This window comes from Herpailurus yagouaroundi, unplaced genomic scaffold (assembly GCF_014898765.1).
Source record: "Herpailurus yagouaroundi ecotype Mexico unplaced genomic scaffold, PumYag 160, whole genome shotgun sequence".
In the NCBI taxonomy this organism is placed as follows: Eukaryota; Metazoa; Chordata; class Mammalia; order Carnivora; family Felidae; genus Herpailurus; species Herpailurus yagouaroundi.
The window spans coordinates 34456680-34480484 of record NW_024412401.1 but is presented as its reverse complement, the minus strand read 5'-3'; the positions used below and the strand labels follow the sequence as shown (position 1 = coordinate 34480484).

The following is a 23805-nucleotide window of genomic DNA, read 5'->3' as shown; positions in this document are numbered from 1 at the left end:
TCCGGGAGGCGGGGCCTGGCTTGGGCGCCTAGGCGGGCGCGGGCAGCCCGAGCGGGCGCGCCCCCGCAACACGCACGCCGCGCGCGCCCGACCGCCCCGCCCCAGTTGCTATAAAGGGAAGGCGGGCTGAGCCCTCTGCGAGCTCTGTCCGGCGTTTACGATCCGCCTTCATCGGTCTGTACAGTCGCTTGTCAGACCCCAGCCGCCAAGATGGTGAAGCAGATCGAGAGCAAGGTACGCGCCTCCCGGGGAAGGCCAGGACGCGACGCGCAGCCTCCGTAGCCAGGGAGGGCGAGGGCCGGAGGTGGGCAGGCGCCCCTCCGCAGCCTGGGGGAAGGGGACGCGACGGTCCGGCCTGAGACTGCGGGAAGCCCGGGCCTGGGCGCGCCCGAGGCGGCCGAGCACGCCCCGGAGGAAGGGAGGAGAGGGGCGAGGGCTCTCTGGATGGCGTGCTCCGGGTGCCCCCCGCTGCCTGTGTCCGGTGCGCCAGGCGTCCCCCCACGGCGCCTCCTGCACCCCCGTGGTTGGAAAGCCCCTGTTGAGGGGATGAAGTCTGCCCTTGGCCCCGGTCCGTCTCTGGATACGGGCCGGGCAAAGAGATGGAGGGCCCCTTGAAGGAGGCGCGGGGTTGCGGGCCGCTCCCCGGTGGGCGGCGTGATCACCCACGTTGGGCGGGTAGCGTGAGCTCCCCTGGGAGCGTATCCGGGCCGAAGACCCCGGGCGCCTCCTTCGCTGCCCGGCGCCAGATTTGGCGAGTGCTGTCTCCACGCCAGGGGGCGGCTCTGGTCTGGAGCCCCCCTCGCAAGTACGAGTCCGGCCTGTAGGCCCGAGGGGCCCAGGTGGCCGCAAGGAAGTGAGGCCGGGGCCGCGCCCTCGGGACTCCTCCTCTTGCGGCGCTGGGCGTGTTTCCGGCAGCCTTGGCTTTGGAATGACTCAGTCCCCAAGACTGGGCCCAGGGGCCTCCTCTGCCCTGCCCATCCGTGATTCACCCACGGTCGGGGGTTTTCGCTGCAGCCAGGAGTGCCCCCGAGGCGGGCGCGCCAGGTGGTGGTTCTGCCCTATTAGGAATGTCCAGGATAGCGTTCCATCATCGAGAGTTATTGCGAGCCTAATGCCCTGGTGCTCAGGAAACTGAGCCTGACATAGCGTCTGGTTGGTATGCCGTAGCCACTCAAGAAGTGTTTGTTAAATGCAGTCAAAAAAGTGAGTGGGAGAACATTGATGTTGCTCGAACAGTGGAAAACCTCTCCAAAGCGTTTACCCTGCGGTACCTCCCATCCCAAGCCCTCCCCCGCCTTGAATGTCTGGACCTCAGAGGTGCTGGGGTGGCTTTGAAAATGGAAGTTTCTCTGTAATGGTCCCTTTTTGTTACTTTTATAATCAGGAAACGTATATGGTCCTGGTAGAAATTTTGCGAGAGACAGATCTCCTGTTTCCTAGAAACACCTGCAAAGTAGTTGAAATTATTTTATGTATCCTGTTTTCTGAGCCTCTCCCTACCCGTCCCCCACCCCGCCCCCCAAGTTTAGCCTGAGCCCTTTTCAGGTAGTTAGAAGCTTTTGTAATCATTTGAGTATCTGAACACATTGCTGGACATTCAGGCAGTTTTTAGGGTCTCCAGTGCAGCGATTGGGTCAAGGGACATGAACCTTTTATTTCAGGTTTGTAAATGCCCAAACCACATAGGACAGTGCTTTTACTCCACCCCCATCAACAGTGACATTTCCCCCCTAACTTTGACCAAATCATTAATAAGAAAAATGGTCTTGTATCTTATTTTAGTGATGCTGAACTTTTCCCTATATATATGTTGATTGATTATAGTTCATTATATGCTTGTCCTTGATTTTTTTTTTCCTAATGGCATCCTTTTTATTATTATTGTGTGAACTTTTAGATTAAAATTAGCAGCCCTCTCATTTGTTGGAAAGGTCATTGAGTTTTGTTCCTCCTATTTTTATTCAGTACCTACTGAGTGACAAATATCAGTTCACGGGTTGTTCTCCAGGGTCTGGCCAGGTCATCAGTATAACCTAAGGGGTGAGAACCCATTAAAAGAGTAGGACTTTGAGTGGCTTATAGTAGTTGTCTCAGAATCCCCATACACTACAAACAAAATCGATTGATTCCTAGAACACACCTTTCAGTCTTTCCCCATTTTAGCTGTCATAGTTATGGCGCCCTCCTCCCCTCATTAATGGAAGATGTGTACAAAGGTGACTGGAGATTGGTTACACAAGAAAGGACTACAGCCTGGGGCCTAAAGACCCTGATAATCAGTTGACCTTCAAAATTATGACCCAGAGGCATTAATCAAAATTAATCAAAATTAATCAAATGATTACTAGTTGAATGTTTGAATGTTACTAGTAAATATTGAACACACCTTAGATTTCCATCCTGATGGGCTAAAGTTGGTGCCATTGGCCATCCGAGACCTCTCTTTCTGAAGTGTGATAGTTTAGAGTCACTGGGATCTATTTTAGATATAAGTGGACTGTAAATGTGTGATGAGAAAGAAATCAACCCAGTTGTGTGTGGTTTTTTAAGAATAGCATCGGCCATTTATTGAACGCCCTACCTTCTATACATAAGCGTTCATGCTTGTTGATTAACTTCAGAATGGGTATGTTTAGGAAAAGAAATCCTAGAATCTGTTCTTATCTACCCCAAATATATTGTTTTGTTTTCTGAGGATTTATATCTGTGGTGGGGACCTTTATTTATCCTCATAGTTAATTTCTGGGAGTTAGACCTCGTGCGATAATCTTGAATCATTTTCCAATTGATGTCTCTTTAAGAACAACTTAAGTATCAGGAGAAGAGAATTTGTTGTGACCTCTACACATACCTGGCTCTGTAACTCTTCAGTTAAGCCAAAAGTTGTTGCATGGCTTTTTTTTTTTTTTCTTCAGAATTTTACGTAGTTTTGCTAGAATTTGATTCAGCAAATCAAAAGGTTTGAGGGAACCTTTGAGAGTGTTTGAATAATATTTTGTGTTGAAAGTAATCTCAAGTATTTACTGGGAGCCAACCATGTTCACAAAACAGTGCATTCATCTGATTGGACGTTATCATTCATTGACTTTTTTCCCGTCTAACCTGGTTCTGGCAGTAGAATGGCTAGTTTGACCTTTTGAAAAATCCTGTTAGTGAAGGCTTTGCATTAAATTCATCCGGAAAACATGGTGATGGTTTGGAAAAATGATTTCTATAATTCTAACTTGTTCTCTCTCCCCATTCCCTCACACACACCTAATATCTCCCCACACCCTGAAGGTGGGGTGAGAGTTTGTACCTGAATAAATGAAAAGGTTATAGAAGTCATGACATGGGAATGCCACTTGTGAATTGCTTCACCAAAAAACAGGAGTTGGAAATTAGAAATATAGAAAAGTAACTGTCCTGCAGAGGAATTCACTTTAGATTTTTTTTTTTTAATGGTATTTACTTTCCTTTAGTGGATCAGATCTGATATGATTCTTAGCTTTCAAGGGAGGGGAGGGAACGTTAGTTTTTCATTAAACCAATGTGACCAGCATTTTTCCCTTGAAGAAAACCTAGACTTCAGATACAGATGTTTATGTTTTGGTTTCTCTTTGTTGCCCCAGTTTCGGTAAGCACTGATTAAATTGTGATTAAAAAGCAGCCCCTTGTTAACGCCAAGGTTAGGTTCCTAGGGTTACAATATCAAAACCATTGGTAAATGACTCAGGGAGATGGGTGGTAAGGGATTTCTTGATCATGTCTCACTGCTGGAATTTTATTTGACATTTCTAATGCAAAAAAACATTTAAGGAAACTTCTTTGCGTGAAGAACTAAAACTATTATTTGGTCACCAGTAAGAGCAGAGTTTTGAGATAAAGGGCAGACATCAGCCATAAGCAGTATGATCTCATCTCTGGAAACTCCACTAAAGGGAGTATAAGGAAATATGCCTAATGTCAACAGTGACTGCCTGAGTGTAAACGTTTGGAGGAGGTTTATTTTCCTTGATTTTTTTCCTTGATTTTTTTTTTTAAAGCTTTTGACATGTTCCACTATAGACCATTTTAATTAATAAAGTAATAGCTTTTAAGTTGATTTATCTGAGAGAGCACGAGTGGGGAAAGGGCAGGAAGAGAGTGAGAGAGAATCCCAAGCAGGCTCTGTGCTGTCAGCACAGAGCCCAATAACTGTGAAATCATGACCTGAGCTGAGATCAAAAGTCAGACACTTAACTGACTGAAGCACCCAGGGGCCCCCATAAAGTATTAGCTTTTAACGTTGCAAAATTCTGTGCCCTTGTGACTTATTCAATTGAAATGACCCTCTATGAGTTGATACCCATTTAGTGAATGTTTGCCATTGACCTAGATTTGATGTGGAAATGTAATACAAATGTCTTTATTTTAATTTGCTCAGTTGAATATAGATAAACTATATACATCATACTTGTTTCGTCTTATCAACTCTGTAGGATTTTTTTCAGTTTGTTTGGTTCATTTTAGCTTCTTAGATTTTTAAAAAGCAGTACCTTTGAATTGTTCTTTGTATCACATTCTATCAAGTTTGATCAGGGCTTTGGGAAATAGAGGAAGCTTTTTAACCTATGCGTTTCTTTTTTTCTCCTTAGTATGCTTTTCAGGAAGCCTTGAACAGTGCAGGGGAAAAACTTGTAGTAGTTGATTTCTCTGCCACGTGGTGTGGACCTTGCAAAATGATCAAGCCCTTCTTTCATGTGAGTATGAAATCAGTTCTGTTTTATAAGAGATTCTGTTTCGAGTGGGTGGTCACAAAGCCAGGAAAGGACAGTGTTTGTTGTTGTTGTTGAACCTTTGGTGTAGAAGCAATAGTGTAACAACTTCAGTAATTGCTTTTGACACATGTGTAGCCCAGTGAAGACAACTGTCAGAACTGTCTTAAATGGTTTTTGCTTTTCTTGGAGTTGAAACCCAGGCCCTGTTTGAAATTCAGGCCTCAGAGCTTGACGTGTCAAATTCTTTTATACTAGGAGGAATCTGATTCAGAGAAACTGTATGTCCTTGGTGCTTACCTGGTCTCTAGTCTGAATCTTTAGATCTTTAATTAGTAGTTTCTACTTTTATCATGGTTTCTGTATAAGAAGCTTGAGTATAGTGACTGCCATTACCCAGTTCTGAATCTTTCTGGATTTTTTTAAATTTTCCAGTCCCTCTCTGAGAAGTATTCCAACGTGGTGTTCCTTGAAGTAGACGTGGATGACTGTCAGGTACGTGACTGGAAATTTGGAATACTACTGAGCTTTTCACATTGGCCTTTTCCTTGGAACTGGAAGGGCTTGTTTTCATACATGTCAAATAATACCGGGACTACAGCCCTCGCTAAAAAAAGTCATCGTGCCAATTATGAGCTTAATCCTAGCTCTCAGGAGCTTTGTACATCATATCATAAAATAAGCATAAAAACAGATGGTTGAGGCTGCTCTACCTTACCGCTCACCGTTCTAAAAGTTGAGATGCTCATTAAATCGAAATTGAATTTGATTATAACTAAATCCATAGACTGGAAAATTGAGAGACCGCTCTTAAGATTCTTTGTGAACTAGTGACATGAGAAAGTGTAGTCACAATCATCTTGCTTGATTTTAATCAATTAGAAAGCCCAAATGTTTGAAAGAACAGACACCAAGGTGCTTGATAGAAAGCCAAGTGTAATTTAGGGGAAATTAACTTTACAAATACTTGTTTAGCATTCTGTGTTAGCGTTACATTAGCATTACAAATACTTGTTCAGCCCAGGTCTGTTCCAGATGCCTTTCTGCTATCCATCCCCATTTTACAGATGAGGATAAACACAGAGGAGTGATCCATGGAGTTACAGTTAGTGGCAGAGTCAGGATTTAAGATGCGGTACTGTAGAGGAGGCTCTGGTGTAGGGTGGGTGCAGATCGAGTTCCTGGCACATGACTTGCCTCGTAACCAGCCCACTGAACTCGGAGTGTGCCTGCTCGTGTTCAAGAACAGCACCTGGGAGTTCTTTACAGATACATGCACATTTTTCCCTTAGCCCCAGTGGGGCAGGAGGGTGTAGGGTATGATACGGCAGTAAGGGTGCTCACGCGGGTTCCAGGCCTGGCTGCAGGACTTCTCCTTTAGGCCAGCCTCTCTTCTCCCTTCAGCTCTGGTTCTTCTCTGTGCCCGGATCTTGACACCTGCCCCGTCAACCTCCAAGTGTGGCTTTTTCATTGAGCAAACCTGGAATGTTTAGTAAAGGTCCTGAAAGGTTTATAAAAACAAGTATGTGGCAGTACTTTCCAAACCTGTAAGCACCTGTCGACACCAAATCGCTTTTTCTAAGCACCTTTTCTCATTCTACACTCATACCTTTACTGGTGAGGTCCTCTCTATCTAACTGGCTCATCCTTCCCTTTCATACCTAACAAACTCCTAGTCATATGCTTCACATCTTCTCCAGGAACCTTTCTCCACTTACCCCCTTTTATACCTGGACTAAGTTCCCTTTCCTCTGGGTCTCCATGATGTCCTCTGCCCCTCCTTTCCCCTTGCGTTTATGGTAGTAGATTGGGGAGGACCCCATATTTAGGTGGCCTGCCTTATTTTCCAGCTCCATCCTTTATCAGCTGTGCCTGTTTGAGCCTCTGTAAGATGGCAGTGCTTATCCAACATCATAAAGTAGTAGCTGTCAGGATTCCATGACATAATACGTAGAAGGTGCCGAGAACAGTGCCTGGCACACGTTCGGTGAATCTTAGCTGGTGGTGTATTCTTTTGTCTGTCCTTTACCATTAGTGCCTATAAGTTTCTTGGGATGAGAGACCCTGTCTTATTTACTTGGCTGTGGTAAAGCGTAGTGGGTGTAGAATGCATTTATTAAATGATGACGTTACTGTTCTGATGTGTCGCAGAGTTTTAAGAAAATGACAGTAGATAGCATGTGCTTGGGAAAAAAATTCTAGCTCCCGATCTAAACCTAATTTACAGACTTATTTTTTTTATATGATCACTGTAGGCATGTGAAAATGGCACGTGGAAGGGACTAGAGAAATTTCTGACTGGTACTATGGCCCTATCAGATAGCAAGCGACTCTCCAAAGTTTTTATGTGAGAGGAAGAACCTGCTAGGTGCTCTGCCCGCGTTAGGTCACTTAATCCTCATGAGAGCTCTGATGACAGTTGCCTGCATAGAGCAGGTGATGGGGCTACAGCACAAGAGGAGGGCTAGGTCAGTTGAAGCAGAGCCTGCCAGGGTGGACTCTTGCACCTTGCTGGACCGAGGACAGGTGCTCTCACTGCCTGAGTCCAAAACCTCGGGGAAGGAGATGTGCAAAGCAGTCAAGGACTCTATGTGAGAGAACGCCTCCTTTCTGTCTGGTTAGAGTACACACCCTGAACGTTTCTAGACCTTGGAGTGAGCCTCTCACAAGTTGGGGACTTTTCACTTTGCCTCCATATTCTAAAGATTGAGCACCGTACAGGATTTTTCTTTGACTACTTTTGTGGTACTATTACCGTTACCATCTAAATAGCCTTCTCGATCTGTTAGGGAGTAAGAACCCGTTGGTCACATACACATAATAACTGCTGTCAGCGCCTACTCACCTCGCCATTCTGAATTACCCTCCTTGCCAGTTCTGTCAAAAAGCAGTTCATTAAACAATCAGCCAGTTTTTCCTCGGGGAATTTCCAAGTCACAGGAGTAGATCCTCCAGTTGCTTTGCAGCTCTAGGTAAAAGCATCCCCTCATTTGGATTGTAAAATCGAGACAAGGGATAAAAAGTACATCAGTCACATTTGTCCATATTAGAGTCTATCATTAATGGATGAAATTATTAATGACTGAACTAGTTTAAATTTTTGTGCAGATAATTCCTGCTGAATTTCAGACTTAGGGTACTTTGTACTGTCTTTGGCATAAGCAACATACAGTTTTAATAGATAGAAGACTCTGTAAGCACTTGGGCAGGAAGAAGTTAGCTTTTAGGTGTAATAGATTCAAACAGACCATCAGGAGGTGTGGACACACCATTTGGCCCTCAAAATCATTTTGAGGGGTACCAGCCCTTTTGAAAATGCTGGACTCTACTCCCAACTCTGTACAGGGTAGGATACTTATTTTGTGAACTAAAACAAGAAACAAATTTAGACCCTATGGTTGTGCAGCCTTTTAGAACTGCCGTATGTTGCCGTTTTGGTTAGAACAGCCAGGAAGGACTTCGTAGAAATGACAAAAGCAGGTTTGAAGATACTTTGGCTGTATGGAATTCTAAGCTGAAAACCAATGAAACTAAATTTAATAAGAGAAAAAGTAGTCTTATTATATTATACTTACTGCTAAAGACGTATACAAATCTGAGATTGTGCAAAACCAGAGGGATGGAGAACAGATTGGGGTAGGGGAGGACTTGAGTATCAAGGAGTTGCTGAGGAGATTGTAGGTGAGCAAGGGAACCGGTCTGTATCTTGATTTTGATGTTACCTGACTATGCATTTGTCAGAACTCCCAGAACTTAAACACCCCGTAAAAACTGAATTTTGCTTTATGTAATTTTTTTTAAATTCCAGATTGTTTACAAAAAAATAGGAGTTGGGGGTGTCATTAGGGGGTGGACTAGTTAAGTGAGGAACGTGATAAACAGGATCGAGAATGTTTAAGGCTTCAAATGTAACTAAATTTTTAAGTATGAATACCTTTCAAGTCACTATAGGAATAGGCAAATTAGTCCATAGAACAAGTAGTAGAAAGAAATACTAATTTTAGAGAGTAGAGATCAAATGCTAGTGATGAACTAAAACTTGACTGAAGTCCATAAAAGATATTAATAGATGGGCATACTATGTTCCTGGATAGTGACTCAGTGTTATTAAAATGGAGTACTCCCAAGTTGGTCTGATAAGATCTCAGTGTGCCATTCTGAAAAAATACAGTCAGGAAAGTATTTTAAAAAACAAACACTAATTGGGAGAGAAGTTGTGGAAAATGAGAAAGGAAAAGCCCCGTAAAAATACAGTGTATTAGCTGCCCTTATTAAAACAATGTAGTCTTGTAATGTAGGTAGGTATACGCATGGAACAGAATAGACAGTTCAAAAAAAAAAATAGGATCAAGTCTATTTAAACATGTATTAATCATTAACAGTTTGGAGTTAAGATGTTGCATTTCTACCTCCATTAAAATTTGTTTTCTCATGTTTATTTTTGAGAGAGTGCAAGTGGGGGAGGGGCAGAGAGAGAAGGAGACACAGAATCCGAGGCAGGTTCCGGGCTCTGAGTTCTTGGCACAGGTGTCGAACCCATGAACCGTGAGATCATGACCTGAGCTGAAGCCGGATGCTCAACTGACTGAGCCACCCAGGCGCCCCTAACCTAGAAGACATTCAAACAAAAATCCTAGTAAATACTGAACATATTTCCAGAAATGATGGAGCTGTTAAGCACATTGATGGCCCTGGTTTTCATAATCTCAAGAACAGAACTGTTTTTACTCTTGCCACTGAGGAAATGGGCCTGGAAAAATTCAGTCACAGACCTGAAGTCTGTTTAATGCTCAAGCTCGCACTTTTAATGAATGGGGTAGAGAAGAGCTGATGGATTTGACCAAGTGAAGTCAGACTAGGTGGCAAAAATCATGATAAATACTGAAATTGGTATGTACTGAAGTACCTCCCAATATGAATGTGTGTCTAGAGCTTTGAAAAGGCGCATGTTTGGGGTGCCTGGGTGGCTCAGTTGGTTAAGTGTCCACCTCTTAATCTCAGCTCAGGTCTTGATCTCAGAGTTATGAGTCCAAGCCCCACATTGGCTCTGCGCTGGGCTTGAATGAAGCCTCTTCAAAAGCATGTTCTTTGTCTTAGCAATTCTACTTCCAGGGGTGGTGATTGACCCAGGATGTAGATATTTGCATAGGAAGATGCAAGTGTTTACATTAAGCAAAAATCAAAGCCTTTTACTTATTGACCAGTGGACTAGTTCCAGTGATGATACCTCCATACAGCGACTGCTATTAGGCCATAAAAAATGATTGTGTACTTTTTCACGGGGAAAAGTCCACACTGAGTATACAGGTGTGTTACCGTGCACGCAGCATAGGTTTTATAAAGAAAAGCATTTAGGTACACTAGTGAGATGTTTATGGTGGCTTGTACAGATTAGGACTGGTTTCCTTCTTCCAGTTTTTTGCCTTGAGTGTAGGTTATACTTCTATAAAATGAAAATGATCTTCCTAGGCCCATCAGTTTCACTTTAAGGTTTTTGCCCTAAGATGTGTCTGAGGATTTATTCACAAGGATGTGCAGAAATTGGAAATAACAAAGCCTCACTTTTGGGAATCAAGGCGACCTAGGATTCCATACCATAAACAAAGCAAAACAAAACCACCTTCACACCTAATGAAAGCAAATTCTAAATGCTTTACGTGGTAAAGTTTTAGTTAAAGATTTGAGTGCAATTTTTAAAATTTAAAAAATACATCTTGTTCATCTTCTTTTGAGAGGAAAGAGAATTCCAAGCAGGCTTGAGCTCATAAACCATGAGATGGTGACCTGAGCCCAAATCAAGCATCAGACATTTAATGGACTGAGCCATGCAGATGCCCCAGGATTTTTTAAATGCTATCACAGAGCCTTGGCACCACTTCTGAGGATTCGTCTATTTTCCAGTTTGGGGATTTAGTTTTTTATAAGTCCCTTCTTTAATAAGTCTCTCATTGAGAGAGTCCCAAGCAGGCTCTGCACTGTCAGCACAGAGCCCAACTTGGGGCTTGATCCCATCAACCATGAGATCATGACTTGAGCCAGAATCGAGAATGGAAGCTTGACCTACTGAGCCACTCAGGTGCCCCAGGATTTATTTTATTGTAAATTCAGCAGTTGTACCAACGCAGGAACGCTGGTCTCTGGCTAGTTGAGGCAGAAGACATCCAGAATCCTGAGAGCATCGATTAGACTGTCACATCCATTGAATGAGACGAGACCCTGTATTTTCTGCTGATAAAGCTTTCTCAGCAGAAAGTTATGACGACTGGCCAGCCCTGTTTTACCTGCCTTTGTGTGTGATGCAGCTCACTCCCCTGGTGAGTTTCTAATTAGAAGGTGGGGGGGGGGGCAGTGCACCTGGATGGCTCAGTAGGTTGAGCGTCCAAGTTGAGCATCCAGCTCTGGCTCAGGCCATGATCTCGTGGTTCCTGAGTTTGGGCCCCACATCAGGCTCACTGTTACCAGTGAAGAGCCTGCTTTGGATCCTCGGTCCCCCTGTCTCTGCCTCCACTTGTGTACCACTTGTGCTCTCTCAAAAGGTAAACAAAACATTAAGAAAGGAAAAATAAGTGGGGAAGAGGGTGGCTTATCCTTTCCAGGCTGCTGCCCTTCTACCATGAATATAACACAAACACCCTTTTACTTTGAGCCTTTTGCCAACTGCCTGGATGAAAGGTAGTGTCCAACCGATGGCTTCCGTGTGTGTAAGAGAGGGAAGGGGCTGTACCAAACAGCTGCTCTCCCCAGTGCTGTGAGGGATGAGCCCAGTGTTCCCAGATACTCCAGTGTGGGAAGGATCTGCTAGTGGGCAGCCAATGCAAAGATGTGTTCTTAAGCTCTTGCATGAGCCAAGCAGTGTATCTGGATCAGATTCAGCCCCTCAGATGACCAGTTTTCAGTCTTTTACCTAATTCAGCCCCCCAGCCTAACTTACCATCTTCTGATTTTCTGAGTACTCCTCCAGAACCTTGACATGGGCAGTTCACAGTCTTCCTGTCAACTCTTCACCACGTTTTCAATCTTGGATGCTCTTGCTACAAGGGAATCATTGGAATTTTATGTGGTGGTCTTATCGCATGCTCTTAGTAGTTTCCCTAGGCGTTCAGAACCTGTTAGCCATTTTTACTCCAGTCATTACTGTCCTTGTGCCTCTGTGTTAGCCAGCATTTAGAGGAAGAGTCAAGGATACCCAAAAGGAACTCCCAACAGTATTATCCACTACCCTTCCTGCCCAGGCTACCAACAATGCAAATTTATAAAGCTGTAAAACCACACTTTTCTTTCCAGTCTCAGAGGAAGAGGTCAAATTAATAAGCTGGCATACTGCCATTACCAGTGGCTCAGAGAGATCACTCCATTTTTCTAGTCCTGTGCCCTCCCAAATTGTATATTAGAGGTCACCATGTTGCCTTTCTTTCCTCTGTAAACTGTTTGGTTTCTGAAATCTGGTTCTCAGAGTTCAGCCTCCTTGGTTGCTGTCCTTCACTGCTTTTTGCTCCTTAGCTGCTGTGTGGTTCTACATTTCTTTCCCAAGCCTCTTGAGGACCATGCTGATATTTTCAATCCCTAATGGATCTTTTCACCTGAACGCTTGTCCAAACCCAACCATTTCCTGAGGCATTTCCCTCCAAACCCTGTGTGAAAAAGGTATGGTGGGGGCAGGGGGGTGTTAGAGGTTCTCATTTAGTGTTCCTGTAACAGAATTAAGGAACGCTTGATACTCCAGGGACCTCTGTTTCTTGATATGCAGCCAAGTTTGAGAATCTACAAGTCAATGTTTAATTAAAAGCAGAAAAAAACCAGTGTGGAACTTTGCCTTTGGGTTATAGGACTTTGTTCTTGAACAATTCTTGGGCAAGTGAATTGTTGTTCCTCTTGCTAACGCTGGGTTTTAGTCTTTATGACCTTCATGTATGGACTCTATTCCCATAATAAAGATTCGGAAAACTAGGAGCAAAGAAGACAAGTGCTAATTCTGAGGAATAGCTAAGATTAAAATCCTGAGTATACATACGTACAGCAGAATTTGTTACTGCTTCTTTATACTTGAACTAGCCGAGATTTGGATTAAACAGCTCCCTGGGTCACTGTATATATCTGAGGCCAGTAGCATTCTGCTTATTGGTGGCCCTCAAAGAGGGGAGTACATGTTAATTTTCATTGAGACTATAACCAGTTTGGGTTTTGTGCTGCCATTACATTCATTCTGTCGTTCTTCATATGCTTAAATGAGGTGTATGGGGGGGGGGGGGCAGGGGAGGAACATCTGGGATTACTTATGCCAGAGCTTAATACTCAGCCTTGTTTTCATCCTCCCCCTGCCCCACACAGGATGTTGCTTCAGAGTGTGAAGTCAAATGCATGCCAACCTTCCAGTTTTTTAAAAAGGGACAGAAGGTAGGTACATAAGACCTTAAATCCAGCTGGACAATAGAAAAACAAGGTGTAAATTAAGACGCTGAAGGGACTTATTCCTTCACACTGGGAATCCTGTCCCCATTGTCTACTTTTAAGAATATTTAAATAGGTTATTCTTCAGTGATTTCAGTACGTACTGGGACATCTAATTGAAAATTGATCTTTGTTTGAAGATCCACCATGATTCGTGCTTCATATTTATAAAGTACATTTATCTTTGAGAGAGATTTGGGTAAGAAATTGTACCTCAGCCTTCAGGGCTTTTATTCCCCCCTCTTAGTTTGTGTTTGTTTCTTAAAATGTATGTATCTCTGGATAACAACCAGTCTTTCAAGTAAGATGATACTCCCGCTCCCTCTGCTCTCCCTCTCCTTTCCCCATTCTGTGATAGCTTAGTCACAAAACAAGGTTACGGTGCTACATCTAACTGCAATTCAATATTCTCTTAACAGGTGGGTGAATTTTCTGGAGCTAATAAGGAAAAACTTGAAGCTACCATCAATGAATTAATCTAATTATGTTTTCTGAAAACATAACCAGCCATTGGCTCTTGAAAACTTGTAATTTTTTTTTATTTACAAAAAAGGAAAGATCAAGTGTGAAGACTATATATCCAACTGCCATCTGATTATAAGTGACAATAAAATATTAATTCTACCCTTTTTAAAACTAGTGTCTTTGAATAGCTTTCAAATAGGTGAAATGTGGCCATTAGGTGATAACTTCTTAGTGACCTTGGTGGCCATTGATTTTGTTTTTTAAGGAACAGCAGAAGAGGCACCTGAAGTTTATTTATTTTGAGAGCAAGTGAGCACAGGCGAGGGGCAGAAAGAGAGGGAGACAGAATCCTAAGCAGGCTCCTCACTGTCGGCACAGAGCCCGACATGGGGCTCAAACCTGGGAACTGTGAGATCATGACCTGAGCCAAAATCAAGAGTTGCACACTTAACTGAGTCACCCAAGATGCCCTAGGCTATTGATTAAGGTTAAAAATCTTGTTGGGGGCAATGCAGGTAATAGAGTACTATGTTAAAATTGTTTGACTCCTATGAAGAGAGAAAATCGTATTCTCTTTTCTAGCAGGCAAATCCCCTGACTGATCCTTGTGACCAAAATTGAGGTCCATCCAGGAAGGAATTTCTCTGGTTTTGAGATTCCTGTCTCGAAAGTTACAGTGAGCTGCTGTTTTGCTAGTGGTAACTGAGTCATGTTCTATCAGTTAGCAGAACTTCGTGGTTGCCTCACAAGGGAGTTCTGCAAACATTTCCATGGGAACTTTGATTCCCTCAAAGTATCTTAAGAGACTGGTTTTATAGGCCTGATAGACATACTTACCTAAGTGGTAAAGAGTGTTGAAGTCCTTAGTCTTTAATAAAAGGCAAGAACATTAAGGGTTTCATAGATGAGTGCTACAGAATAGAGAACCTAGTGGTCAGCCTGTGACAAAAGACACAGTAGTATACAAAGGAGAGAAGATGGTCTCCGACCGATGGTAGTGGGAAAACTGGGCAGCTACATGCCAGAGATGAAACTGGACCACTTTCTTACACCATACACAAACCTAAGTGGACTAAAGACTGTCTGACTGTGAGAAACTCGAAAGTATGAAATGCCCTAGTACTCTGACATCAGCCCTAGCCACATTTTTCTAATGCGTCTCCTCAGGCAGGAAAAAGAAAAGCAAAAATGAACTTGGGACTACCCCAAACCAAAAAGCTTTTGCACAGAAAAGGAAACCATCAACAAAAGGCAATAACCTGAATGGGGGAAGATAACTGCAAATGACCTACCCGATAGGGGGTTGATAGAAAGAACTACAACCCAACACCAAAGTAATAATCTGATTTTAAAAATGGGCAGAGAATCTGAAGAGACACTTTTCCAAAGAAGGCGTACAGATGGCCCACAGACACACAAGAAGATGCTCAACATCATTCATCAGGGAAAAGCAAATCAAAACCACAATGAGATATCACTTCACATGGATCAGAATGGCCAGAATCAAAAAGATAGTAACACGTGTTGACAAGGATGTGGAGAAAAAGGGGCCCTGTGCACTGTGGGTGGGAATGTAAATTGGTGCAGCTACCATGGAAAACTGTGGAGTTTCCTCAAAAAATTTAAAGTAGTGTACAATCCAGTAGTTCTACTGGGGGTAAAAAAAAAAAAAGGAAAACACTAAAAATATAAAAACACTTGTAGGTTTACTGCAGCATTATTTATAATAGCCAAGACAGGGAAACAACCCAAATATTCAGTGATAGATGACTGGATAAAGATAATAAGCACACACACAAACACCATATGTAGATGCACACATATATACACATATATGGAATATTATAAAGACTGAGTTCTTGCCATTTACAACATGCATGGAGCTAGAGAGCTGACTGGGAACATGGCGGCATATGAGGACGCTGGGCTCACCGCGCGTCCTGCCGATCACTTAGATTCCACCTACACCTGCCTAAATAACCCAGAAAACCGCCAGAGGATTAGCAGAACGGAGTCGCCTGAGCCAAGCGCAGACGAGAGGCCCACGGAAGAGGGTAGGAAGGGTGGCGAGGCGGTGCGCGCTCCACGGACTGGCGGGAGGGAGCCAGGGCAGAGGGGCGGCCCACTGGCCAAGCAGAGCCCCCGAGTCTGGCTGGCAAAAGCAGAGGGGCCTGACGGACTGTGTTCCGACAGCAAGCGTGACTTAGCATCTGGGAGGTCATAAGTTAGCAGCTCTGCTCGGAAAGCGGGAAGGCTGGAGGACAAAGGGAGGGAGAGCTGCTGAGCCCCCCGGACAACAGAGCTCAGTTTGGTGGGGAACAAAGGCGCTCGCCAGCGCCATCTCCCCTGCCCATCCCCCAGCCAAAATCCCAAAGGGAACCAGTTCCTGCCAGGGAACTTGCTTGCTCCGCGCAAACACCCAACTCTGTGCTTCTGCGGAGCCAAACCTCCGGCATCAGATCTGACTCCCTCCCGCTGCCACAGGGCCCCTCCTGAAGTGGATCACCTAAGGAGAAGCGAGCTAAGCCTGCCCCCCCTGCCCCCGTGCACCTTGCCTACCCACCCCAGCTAAGACGCCAGATCCCCAGCATCACAAGCCTGGCAGTGTGCAAGTAGCCCAGACGGGCCACGCCACCCCACAGTGAATCCCGCCCCTAGGAGAGGGGAAGAGAAGGCACACACCAGTCTGACTATGGCCCCAGCGGTGGGCTGGGGGCAGACATCAGGTCTGACTACGGCCCCTCCCACCAACTCCAGTTATACACCACAGCACAGGGGAAGTGCCCTGCAGGTCCTCATCACTCCAGGGACTATCCAAAATGACCAAGCGAAAGAATTCCCCTCAAAAGCATCTCCAGGAAATAACAACAGCTAATGAACTGATCAAAAAGGATTTAAATAATATCACAGAAAGTGAATTTAGAGTAATAGTCATAAAATTAATCGCTGGGCTTGAAAACAGTATAGAGGACAGCAGAGAATCTCTTGCTACAGAGATCAAGGGACTAAGGAACAGTCATGAGGAGCTGAAAAACGCTTTAAACGAAATGCAAAACAAAATGGAAACCACGACGGCTCAGATTGAAGAGGCAGAGGAGAGAATAGGTGAACTAGAAGATAAAGTTATGGAAAAAGAGGAAGCTGAGAAAAAGATAAAAAAATCCAGGAGTATGAGGGGAAAATTAGAGAACTAAGTGATACACTAAAAAGAAATAATATACGCATAATTGGTATCCCAGAGGAGGAAGAGAGAGGGAAAGGTGCTGAAGGGGTACTTGAAGAAATAATAGCTGAGAACTTCCCTGAACTGGGGAAGGAAAAAGGCACTGAAATCCAAGAGGCACAGAGAACTCCCTTCAGACGTAACTTGAATCGATCTTCTACACGACATATCATAGTGAAACTGGAAAAATACAAGGATACAGAGAGAATTCTGAAAGCAGCAAGGGATAAACGTGCCCTCACATATAAAGGGAGACCTATAAGACTCATGACTGATCTCTCTTTTGAAACTTGGCAGGCCAGAAAGGATTGGCACGAGATTTTCAGTGTGCTAAACAGAAAAAATATGCAGCCGAGAATCCTTTCTCCAGCAAGTCTGTCATTTAGAATAGAAGGACAGCGGCGCCTGGGTGGCGCAGTCGGTTAAGCGTCCGACTTCAGCCAGGTCACGATCTCGCGGTCCGTGAGTTCTCGAGTCCGTGATGGCTCGGAGCCTGGAGCCTGTTTCCGATTCTGTGTCTCCCTCTCTCTCTGCCCCTCTCCCGTTCATGCTCTGTCTCTCTCTGTCCCAAAAATAAATAAAAAACGTCGGAAAAAAAAAAAGGAGAGATAAAGGTCTTCCCAAACAAACAAAAACTGAAGGAATTTGTCACCACTAAACCAGCCCTACAAGAGATCCTAAGGGGGACCCTGTGAGACAAAGTACCAGAGACATCACTACAACCATAAAACATACAGACATCACAATGACTCTAAACCCGTATCTTTCTATAATAACACTGAATGTAAATGGATTAAATGCGCCAACCAAAAGACATAGGGTATCAGAATGGATAAAAAAACAAGACCCATCTATTTGCTGTCTACAAGAGGCTCATTTTAGACCTGAGGACACCTTTAGATTGAGAGTGAGGGGATGGAGAACTATTTATCATGCGACTGGAAGCCAAAAGAAAGCTGGAGTAGCCATACTTATATCAGACAAACTAGAATTTAAATTAAAGGCTAACAAGAGATGAAGAAGGACATTATATAATAGTTACAGGGTCTATCCACCAGGAAGAGCTAACAATTATAAATGTCTATGCGCCGAATACCGGAGCCCCCAAATATATAAAACAATTACTCATAAACATAAGCAACCTTATTGATAAGAATGTGGTAATTGCAGGGGACTTTAACACTCCACTTACAGAAATGGATAGATCATCTAGACACATGGTCAATAAAGAAACAAGGGCCCTGAATGATACATTGGATCAGATGGACTTGACAGATATATTTAGAACTCTGCATCCCAAAGCAAGAGAATATACTTTCTTCTCGAGTGCACATGGAACATTCTCCAAGATAGATCATATACTGGGTCACAAAACAGCCCTTCATAAGTTTACAAGAATTGAAATCATACCATGCATACTTTCAGACCACAATGCTATGAAGCTTGAAATCAACCACAGGAGAAAGTCTGGAAAACCTCCAAAAGCATGGAAGTTAAAGAACACCCTACTAAAGAATGAGTGGGTCAACCAGGCAATTAGAGAAGAAATTTAAAAATACATGGAAACAAACGAAAATGAAAATACAACAATCCAAACTTTGGGATGCAGCGAAGGCAGTCCTGAGAGGAAAATACATTGCAATCCAGGCCTATCTCAAGAAACAAGAAAAATCCCAAATACATAATCTAACAGCACACCTAAAGGAACTAGAAGCAGAACAGCAAAGGCAGCCTAAACCCAGCAGAAGGAGAGAAATAATAAAGATCAGAGCAGAAATAAACAATATAGACTCTAAAAAAACGGTAGAGCAGATCAACGAAACCAAGAGTTGGTTTTTTGAAAAAATAAACAAAATTGACAAACCTCTAGCCAGGCTTCTCAAAAAGAAAAGAGAGAGGACCCAAATAGATAAAATCATGAATGAAAATGGAATTATGACAACCAATCTCTCAGAGATACAAGCAATTATCAGGGAATACTATGAAAAATTATATGCCAACAAATTGGACAACCTGGAAGAAATGGACAAATTCCTAAACACCCACACTCTTCCAAAACTCAATCAGGAGGAAAGAGAAAGCTTGAACAGACCCATAACCAGCGAAGAAATTGAATCGGTTATCAAAAATCTCCCAACAAATAAGAGTCCAGGACCAGATGGCTTCCCAGGGGAGTTCTACCAGACGTTTAAAGCAGAGATAATACCTATCCTTCTCAAGCTATTCTAAGAAATAGAAAGGGAAGGAAAACTTCCAGACTCATTCTAGGAAGCCAGTATTACTTTGATTCCTAAACCAGACAGAGACCCAGTAAAAAAAGAGAACTACAGGCCAGTATCCCTGATGAATATGGATGCAAAAATTCTCAATAAGATACTAGCAAATAGAATTCAACAGCATATAAAAAGAATTATTTGGGGCGCCTGGGTGGCGCAGTCGGTTAAGCATCCGACTTCAGCCAGGTCACGATCTCGCGGTCCGTGAGTTTGAGCCCCGCGTCAGGCTCTGGGCTGATGGCTCGGAGCCTGGAGCCTGTTTCCAATTCTGTGTCTCCCTCTCTCTCTCTGCCCCTCCCCTGTTCACGCTCTGTCTCTGTCCCAAAAATAAATAAAAAACGTTAAAAAAAAAATTAAAAAAAAAAAAAGAATTATTCACCACAATCAAGTGGGATTCATTCCTGGGATGCAGGGCTGGTTCAACATCTGCAAATCAATCAACGTGATACATCATATTAATAAAAAAAAAAGAGAGCCATATGATCCTGTCAATCGATGCAGAAAAGGCCTTTGACAAAATCCAGCACCCTTTCTTAATAAAAACCCTTGAGAAAGTCGGGATAGAAGGAACATACTTACACATCATAAAAGCCATTTATGAAAAGCCCACAGCTAACATCATCCTCAATGGGGAAAAACTGAGAGCTTTTTCCCTGAGATCAGGAACACGACAGGATGCCCACTCTCCCCGCTGTTGTTTAACATAGTGCTGGAAGTTCTAGCATCAGCAATCAGACAACAAAAGGAAATCAAAGGCATCAAAATTGGCAAAGATGAAGTCAAGCTTTCGCTTTTTGCAGATGACATGATATTATACATGGAAAATCCGATAGACTCCACCAAAAGTCTGCTAGAACTGATACATGAATTCAGCAAAGTTGCAGGATACAAAATCAATGTACAGAAATCAGTTGCATTCTTATACACTAACAATGAAGCAACAGAGAGACAAATAAAGAAACTGATCCCATTCACAATTGCACAAAGAAGCATAAAATACCTGGGAATAAATCTAACCAAAGATGTAAAAGATCTGTATGCTGAAAACTATAGAAAACTTATGAAGGTAGTTGAAGAAGATATAAAGAAATGGAAAGACATTCCCTGCTCATGGATTGGAAGAATAAATATTGTCAAAATGTCAATACTACCCAAAGCTATCTACACATTCAATGCAATCCCAATCAAAATTGCACCAGCATTCTTCTCGAAACTAGAACAAGCAATCCTAAAATTCATATGGAACCACAAAAGGCCCCGAATAGCCAAAGTAATTTTGAAGAAGAAGACCAAAGCAGGAGGCATCACAATCCCAGACTTTAGCCTCTACTACAAAGCTGTCATCATCAAGACAGCATGGTATTGGCACAAAAACAGACACATAGACCAATGGAATAGAATAGAAACTCCAGAACTAGACCCACAAACGTATGCCCAACTCATCTTTGACAAAGCAGGAAAGAATATCCAATGGAAAAAAGACAGTCTCTTTAACAAATGGTGCTGGGAGAACTGGACAGCAACATGCAGAAGGTTGAAACTAGACCACTTTCTCACACCATTCACAAAAATAAACTCAAAATGGATAAGGACCTGAATGTGAGACAGGAAACCATCAAAACCCTAGAGGAGAAAGCAGGAAAGGACCTCTCTGACCTCAGCCGTAGCAATCTCTTACTCGACACATCCCCAAAGGCAAGGGAATTAAAAGCAAAAGTGAATTACTGGGACCTTATGAAGATAAAAAGCTTCTGCACAGCAAAGGAAACAACCAACAAAACTAAAAGGCAACCAATGGAATGGGAAAAGATATTTGCAAATGACATATCGGACAAAGGGCTAGTATCCAAAATCTATAAAGAGCTCACCAAACTCCACACCCGAAAAGCAAATAACCCAGTGAATACATGGGCAGAAAACATGAATAGACACTTCTCTAAAGAAGACATCCGGATGGCCAACAGGCACATGAAAAGATGTTCAGCGTCGCTCCTTATCAGGGAAATACAAATCAAAACCACACTCAGGTATCACCTCACGCCAGTCAGAGTGGCCAAAATGAACAAATCAGGAGACTATAGATGCTGGAGAGGATGTGGAGAAACGGGAACCCTCTTGCACTGTTGGTGGGAATGCAAATTGGTGCAGCCGCTCTGGAAAGCAGTGTGGAGGTTCCTCAGAAAATTAAAAATAGACCTACCCTATGACCCAGCAATAGCACTGCTAGGAATTTACCCAAGGGATACAGGAGTACTGATGCATAGGGGCACTTGTACCCCAATGTTTATAGCAGCACTCTCAACAATAGCCAAATTATGGAAAGAGCCTAAATGTCCATCAACTGATGAATGGATAAAGAAATTGTGGTTTATATACACTATGGAATACTACGTGGCAATGAGAAAGAATGAAATATGGCCTTTTGTAACAACGTGGATGGAACTGGAGAGTGTGATGCTAAGTGAAATAAGCCATACAGAGAAAGAGAGATACCATATGGTTTTACTCTTATGTAGATCTTGAGAAACGTAACAAACCCATGGGGGAGGGGAAGGAAAAAAATAAGAGGTTAGAGTGGGAGAGAGCCAAAGCATAAGAGACTGTTAAAAACTGAGAACAAACTGAGGGTTGATGGGGGGTGGGAGGGAGGGGAGGGTGGGTGATGGGTATTGAGGAGGGCACTTTTTGGGATGAGCACTGGGTGTTGTATGGAAACCAATATGACAATAAATTTCATATATTGAAAAAAAATAAAAATAAAAATAAAGATTTAAAAATTTAAATAATTATTCTTTTAAAATTATCATATAAAACTAATACCAGTTTTATTTGAAATATCTTGATTTTCTGTTGAAATACATTATCCATATTTTATGCTTACTTATAAATATTCTGAAAATTTAATCAGAAAAAACTAATTATTTTCTGAGATACATTCTGACGGGTTATGGGTTGCTTGTTTGTTTGTTTGTTTTTTATTAGTAGGGGAGTGCATTTATCTCTTTGTATAATATTTTGGCATAGCTTCCCCCTAAAACTGATGAAACTACATGTCTTTAATTCTAAGTGTTTTCATAACTTGACATCTCTGAAATAAAAATATGTTTCACAATCAAAAGAAAAAACAAAAAACAACATGAATGGAGCTAGAGTATTAGGCAAAATGGAGTAAGACAGACAATGACATGATTTCACTTATATGTGGAATCTAAAAACCCAAACTGAATAAACAATCAGACCTATAAATGCAGAGAACTGATGGTTGCCAGAGGAGGGGGGGTGGGGTGGTGGATGGGCAAAATGGGTAAAGGGAAGTGAGAGAAGTTTCCAGTTACGGAATAAGCTACAAGGATAAGAGGTACAGCATAGGGAAGATAATCAGGGGTATTGTAATGGTTTGCATAGTGACCGTAGGTACATTTACAGGTGAGCATACTATGTATAAATTTGTCAAATCACCATGTTGTACATTTGAGATTAATGTCACGTTGTGTGTCAACTAGATTTCAGTTTAAAAAGTTTTTTTTAAAATGGGGGAAAAACCCCAGTGTTTATGTTCTAGACACAACAAATAGAGGATTAAGACAGTTTTTAAATTTGTATAATGAAAATCAGAATTAACCATATGCCCTGTGCCATCCTTATGTTAATTTTTACAACAATCTTAGGAAACAGGTACTGTAATCCCCATTTCCCCCCCCCCCCCCCCATTTTCCCAGGGAGGAGACAGGCAAAGAGGTTAGTTTTTCCAGTGTCATACTAAACGGTAGAAGATCGGAGATTTGAGCCAAGGGAGTCTGGAACCACTAAAATGCCTCCCAGTCAAAAGGCTGAATAACTAGTAAAACAATGAGCCCTTATCTGGGTTTCTTTCCTCATCTAAAATTAGGATGCTGAAGGGTGGCCAACATGGTGGAGAAGTAGAGGAATCCGTACTTCCTGTGTCTCTCAAACAAAGACTGGCTGAAGCCTAGGACTTTGAACCCTGGAGAGTCTGGGAGGGAAAGAGACGGAGTCTAAAAGGGAGACAACGGGACAACCTTGACCGGCTATAGGTGGGCGACTGTGAACTGGGGGAGATAAAATGGGCCGCACAGGCACGGAAGGGAGGGATCCCCTTCGGGGAGAGACAAAGGAAAGAAAGAGGGGCTGTGGAAGCATAGGACTGTATCTGGACAAGAGAAAAAACCTCGGACTGGGATGGAGAGGGATCCCATCTCTAACTGCGGGCCTGTCTTCAGACTGGGGCCGGCTGCCCTGTTTGCACATCTAGGGAGGAGGGGATCCACCCTGGGGTTCCGTGGTAGGTCAGGGGCACAGTCGGAGCGGGAGAAAATGATCCCCTCCCTGGAGTGCTGTGGGACAGGACAAAGGCTGGCTGCGTCCGCCACCCCCAGGCTTGGTGGCTAGTCTGCACTAGGAGAAAGCAGTCCCCTCCCTGCAGTGCTGCGGCACATGACAAAAGCAGCTGGGACCACATATCACCAGCATAGAGAGGCGCTTCCCCAGTGCTGGAGTCACAGAGCAGGAGTTTAAATCCCAGCCAGGCACCGGGCAAGGGAGTCCGCAGAGAAAGACCGCCCTGACTGCTTCTGCCGCACAATGAGGCCAACTCCAACGGAGTCCACCAGCTCCATGGAGAAGAAACTGGGGGTTC

The 23805-nt window shown here is 43.3% G+C and overlaps 1 protein-coding gene and 1 long non-coding RNA gene across 2 annotated transcripts; one reads left to right on the top strand and one right to left on the bottom strand.

Moving 5' to 3' along the window:
* Positions 1-81: 81 nt before the first annotated feature.
* TXN (thioredoxin) lies at positions 82-13820 on the top strand. Its single transcript, XM_040481940.1, has 5 exons — positions 82-234; positions 4617-4721; positions 5172-5231; positions 13065-13130; positions 13604-13820. Exons 1-5 carry the CDS (start codon positions 211-213, stop codon positions 13664-13666), a joined length of 318 nt encoding a protein of 105 aa, XP_040337874.1. The 5' UTR covers positions 82-210; the 3' UTR covers positions 13667-13820.
* LOC121034822 (uncharacterized) lies at positions 5592-7753 on the bottom strand. Its single transcript, XR_005792635.1, has 2 exons — positions 7582-7753; positions 5592-6216 (listed from the first exon to the last, which is right to left on the bottom strand). It is a non-coding gene; the product is annotated as an uncharacterized LOC121034822 (long non-coding RNA).
* Positions 13821-23805: the final 9985 nt, after the last annotated feature.

Coding starts and splice junctions, on each gene's coding strand:
- TXN (XM_040481940.1), top strand. CDS start 211: ATGGTGAAGCAGATCGAGAGCAAG. Junction 235..4,616: donor TGAAGCAGATCGAGAGCAAG/GTACGCGCCTCC, acceptor TTTTCTCCTTAG/TATGCTTTTCAGGAAGCCTT. Junction 5,232..13,064: donor TAGACGTGGATGACTGTCAG/GTACGTGACTGG, acceptor TGCCCCACACAG/GATGTTGCTTCAGAGTGTGA.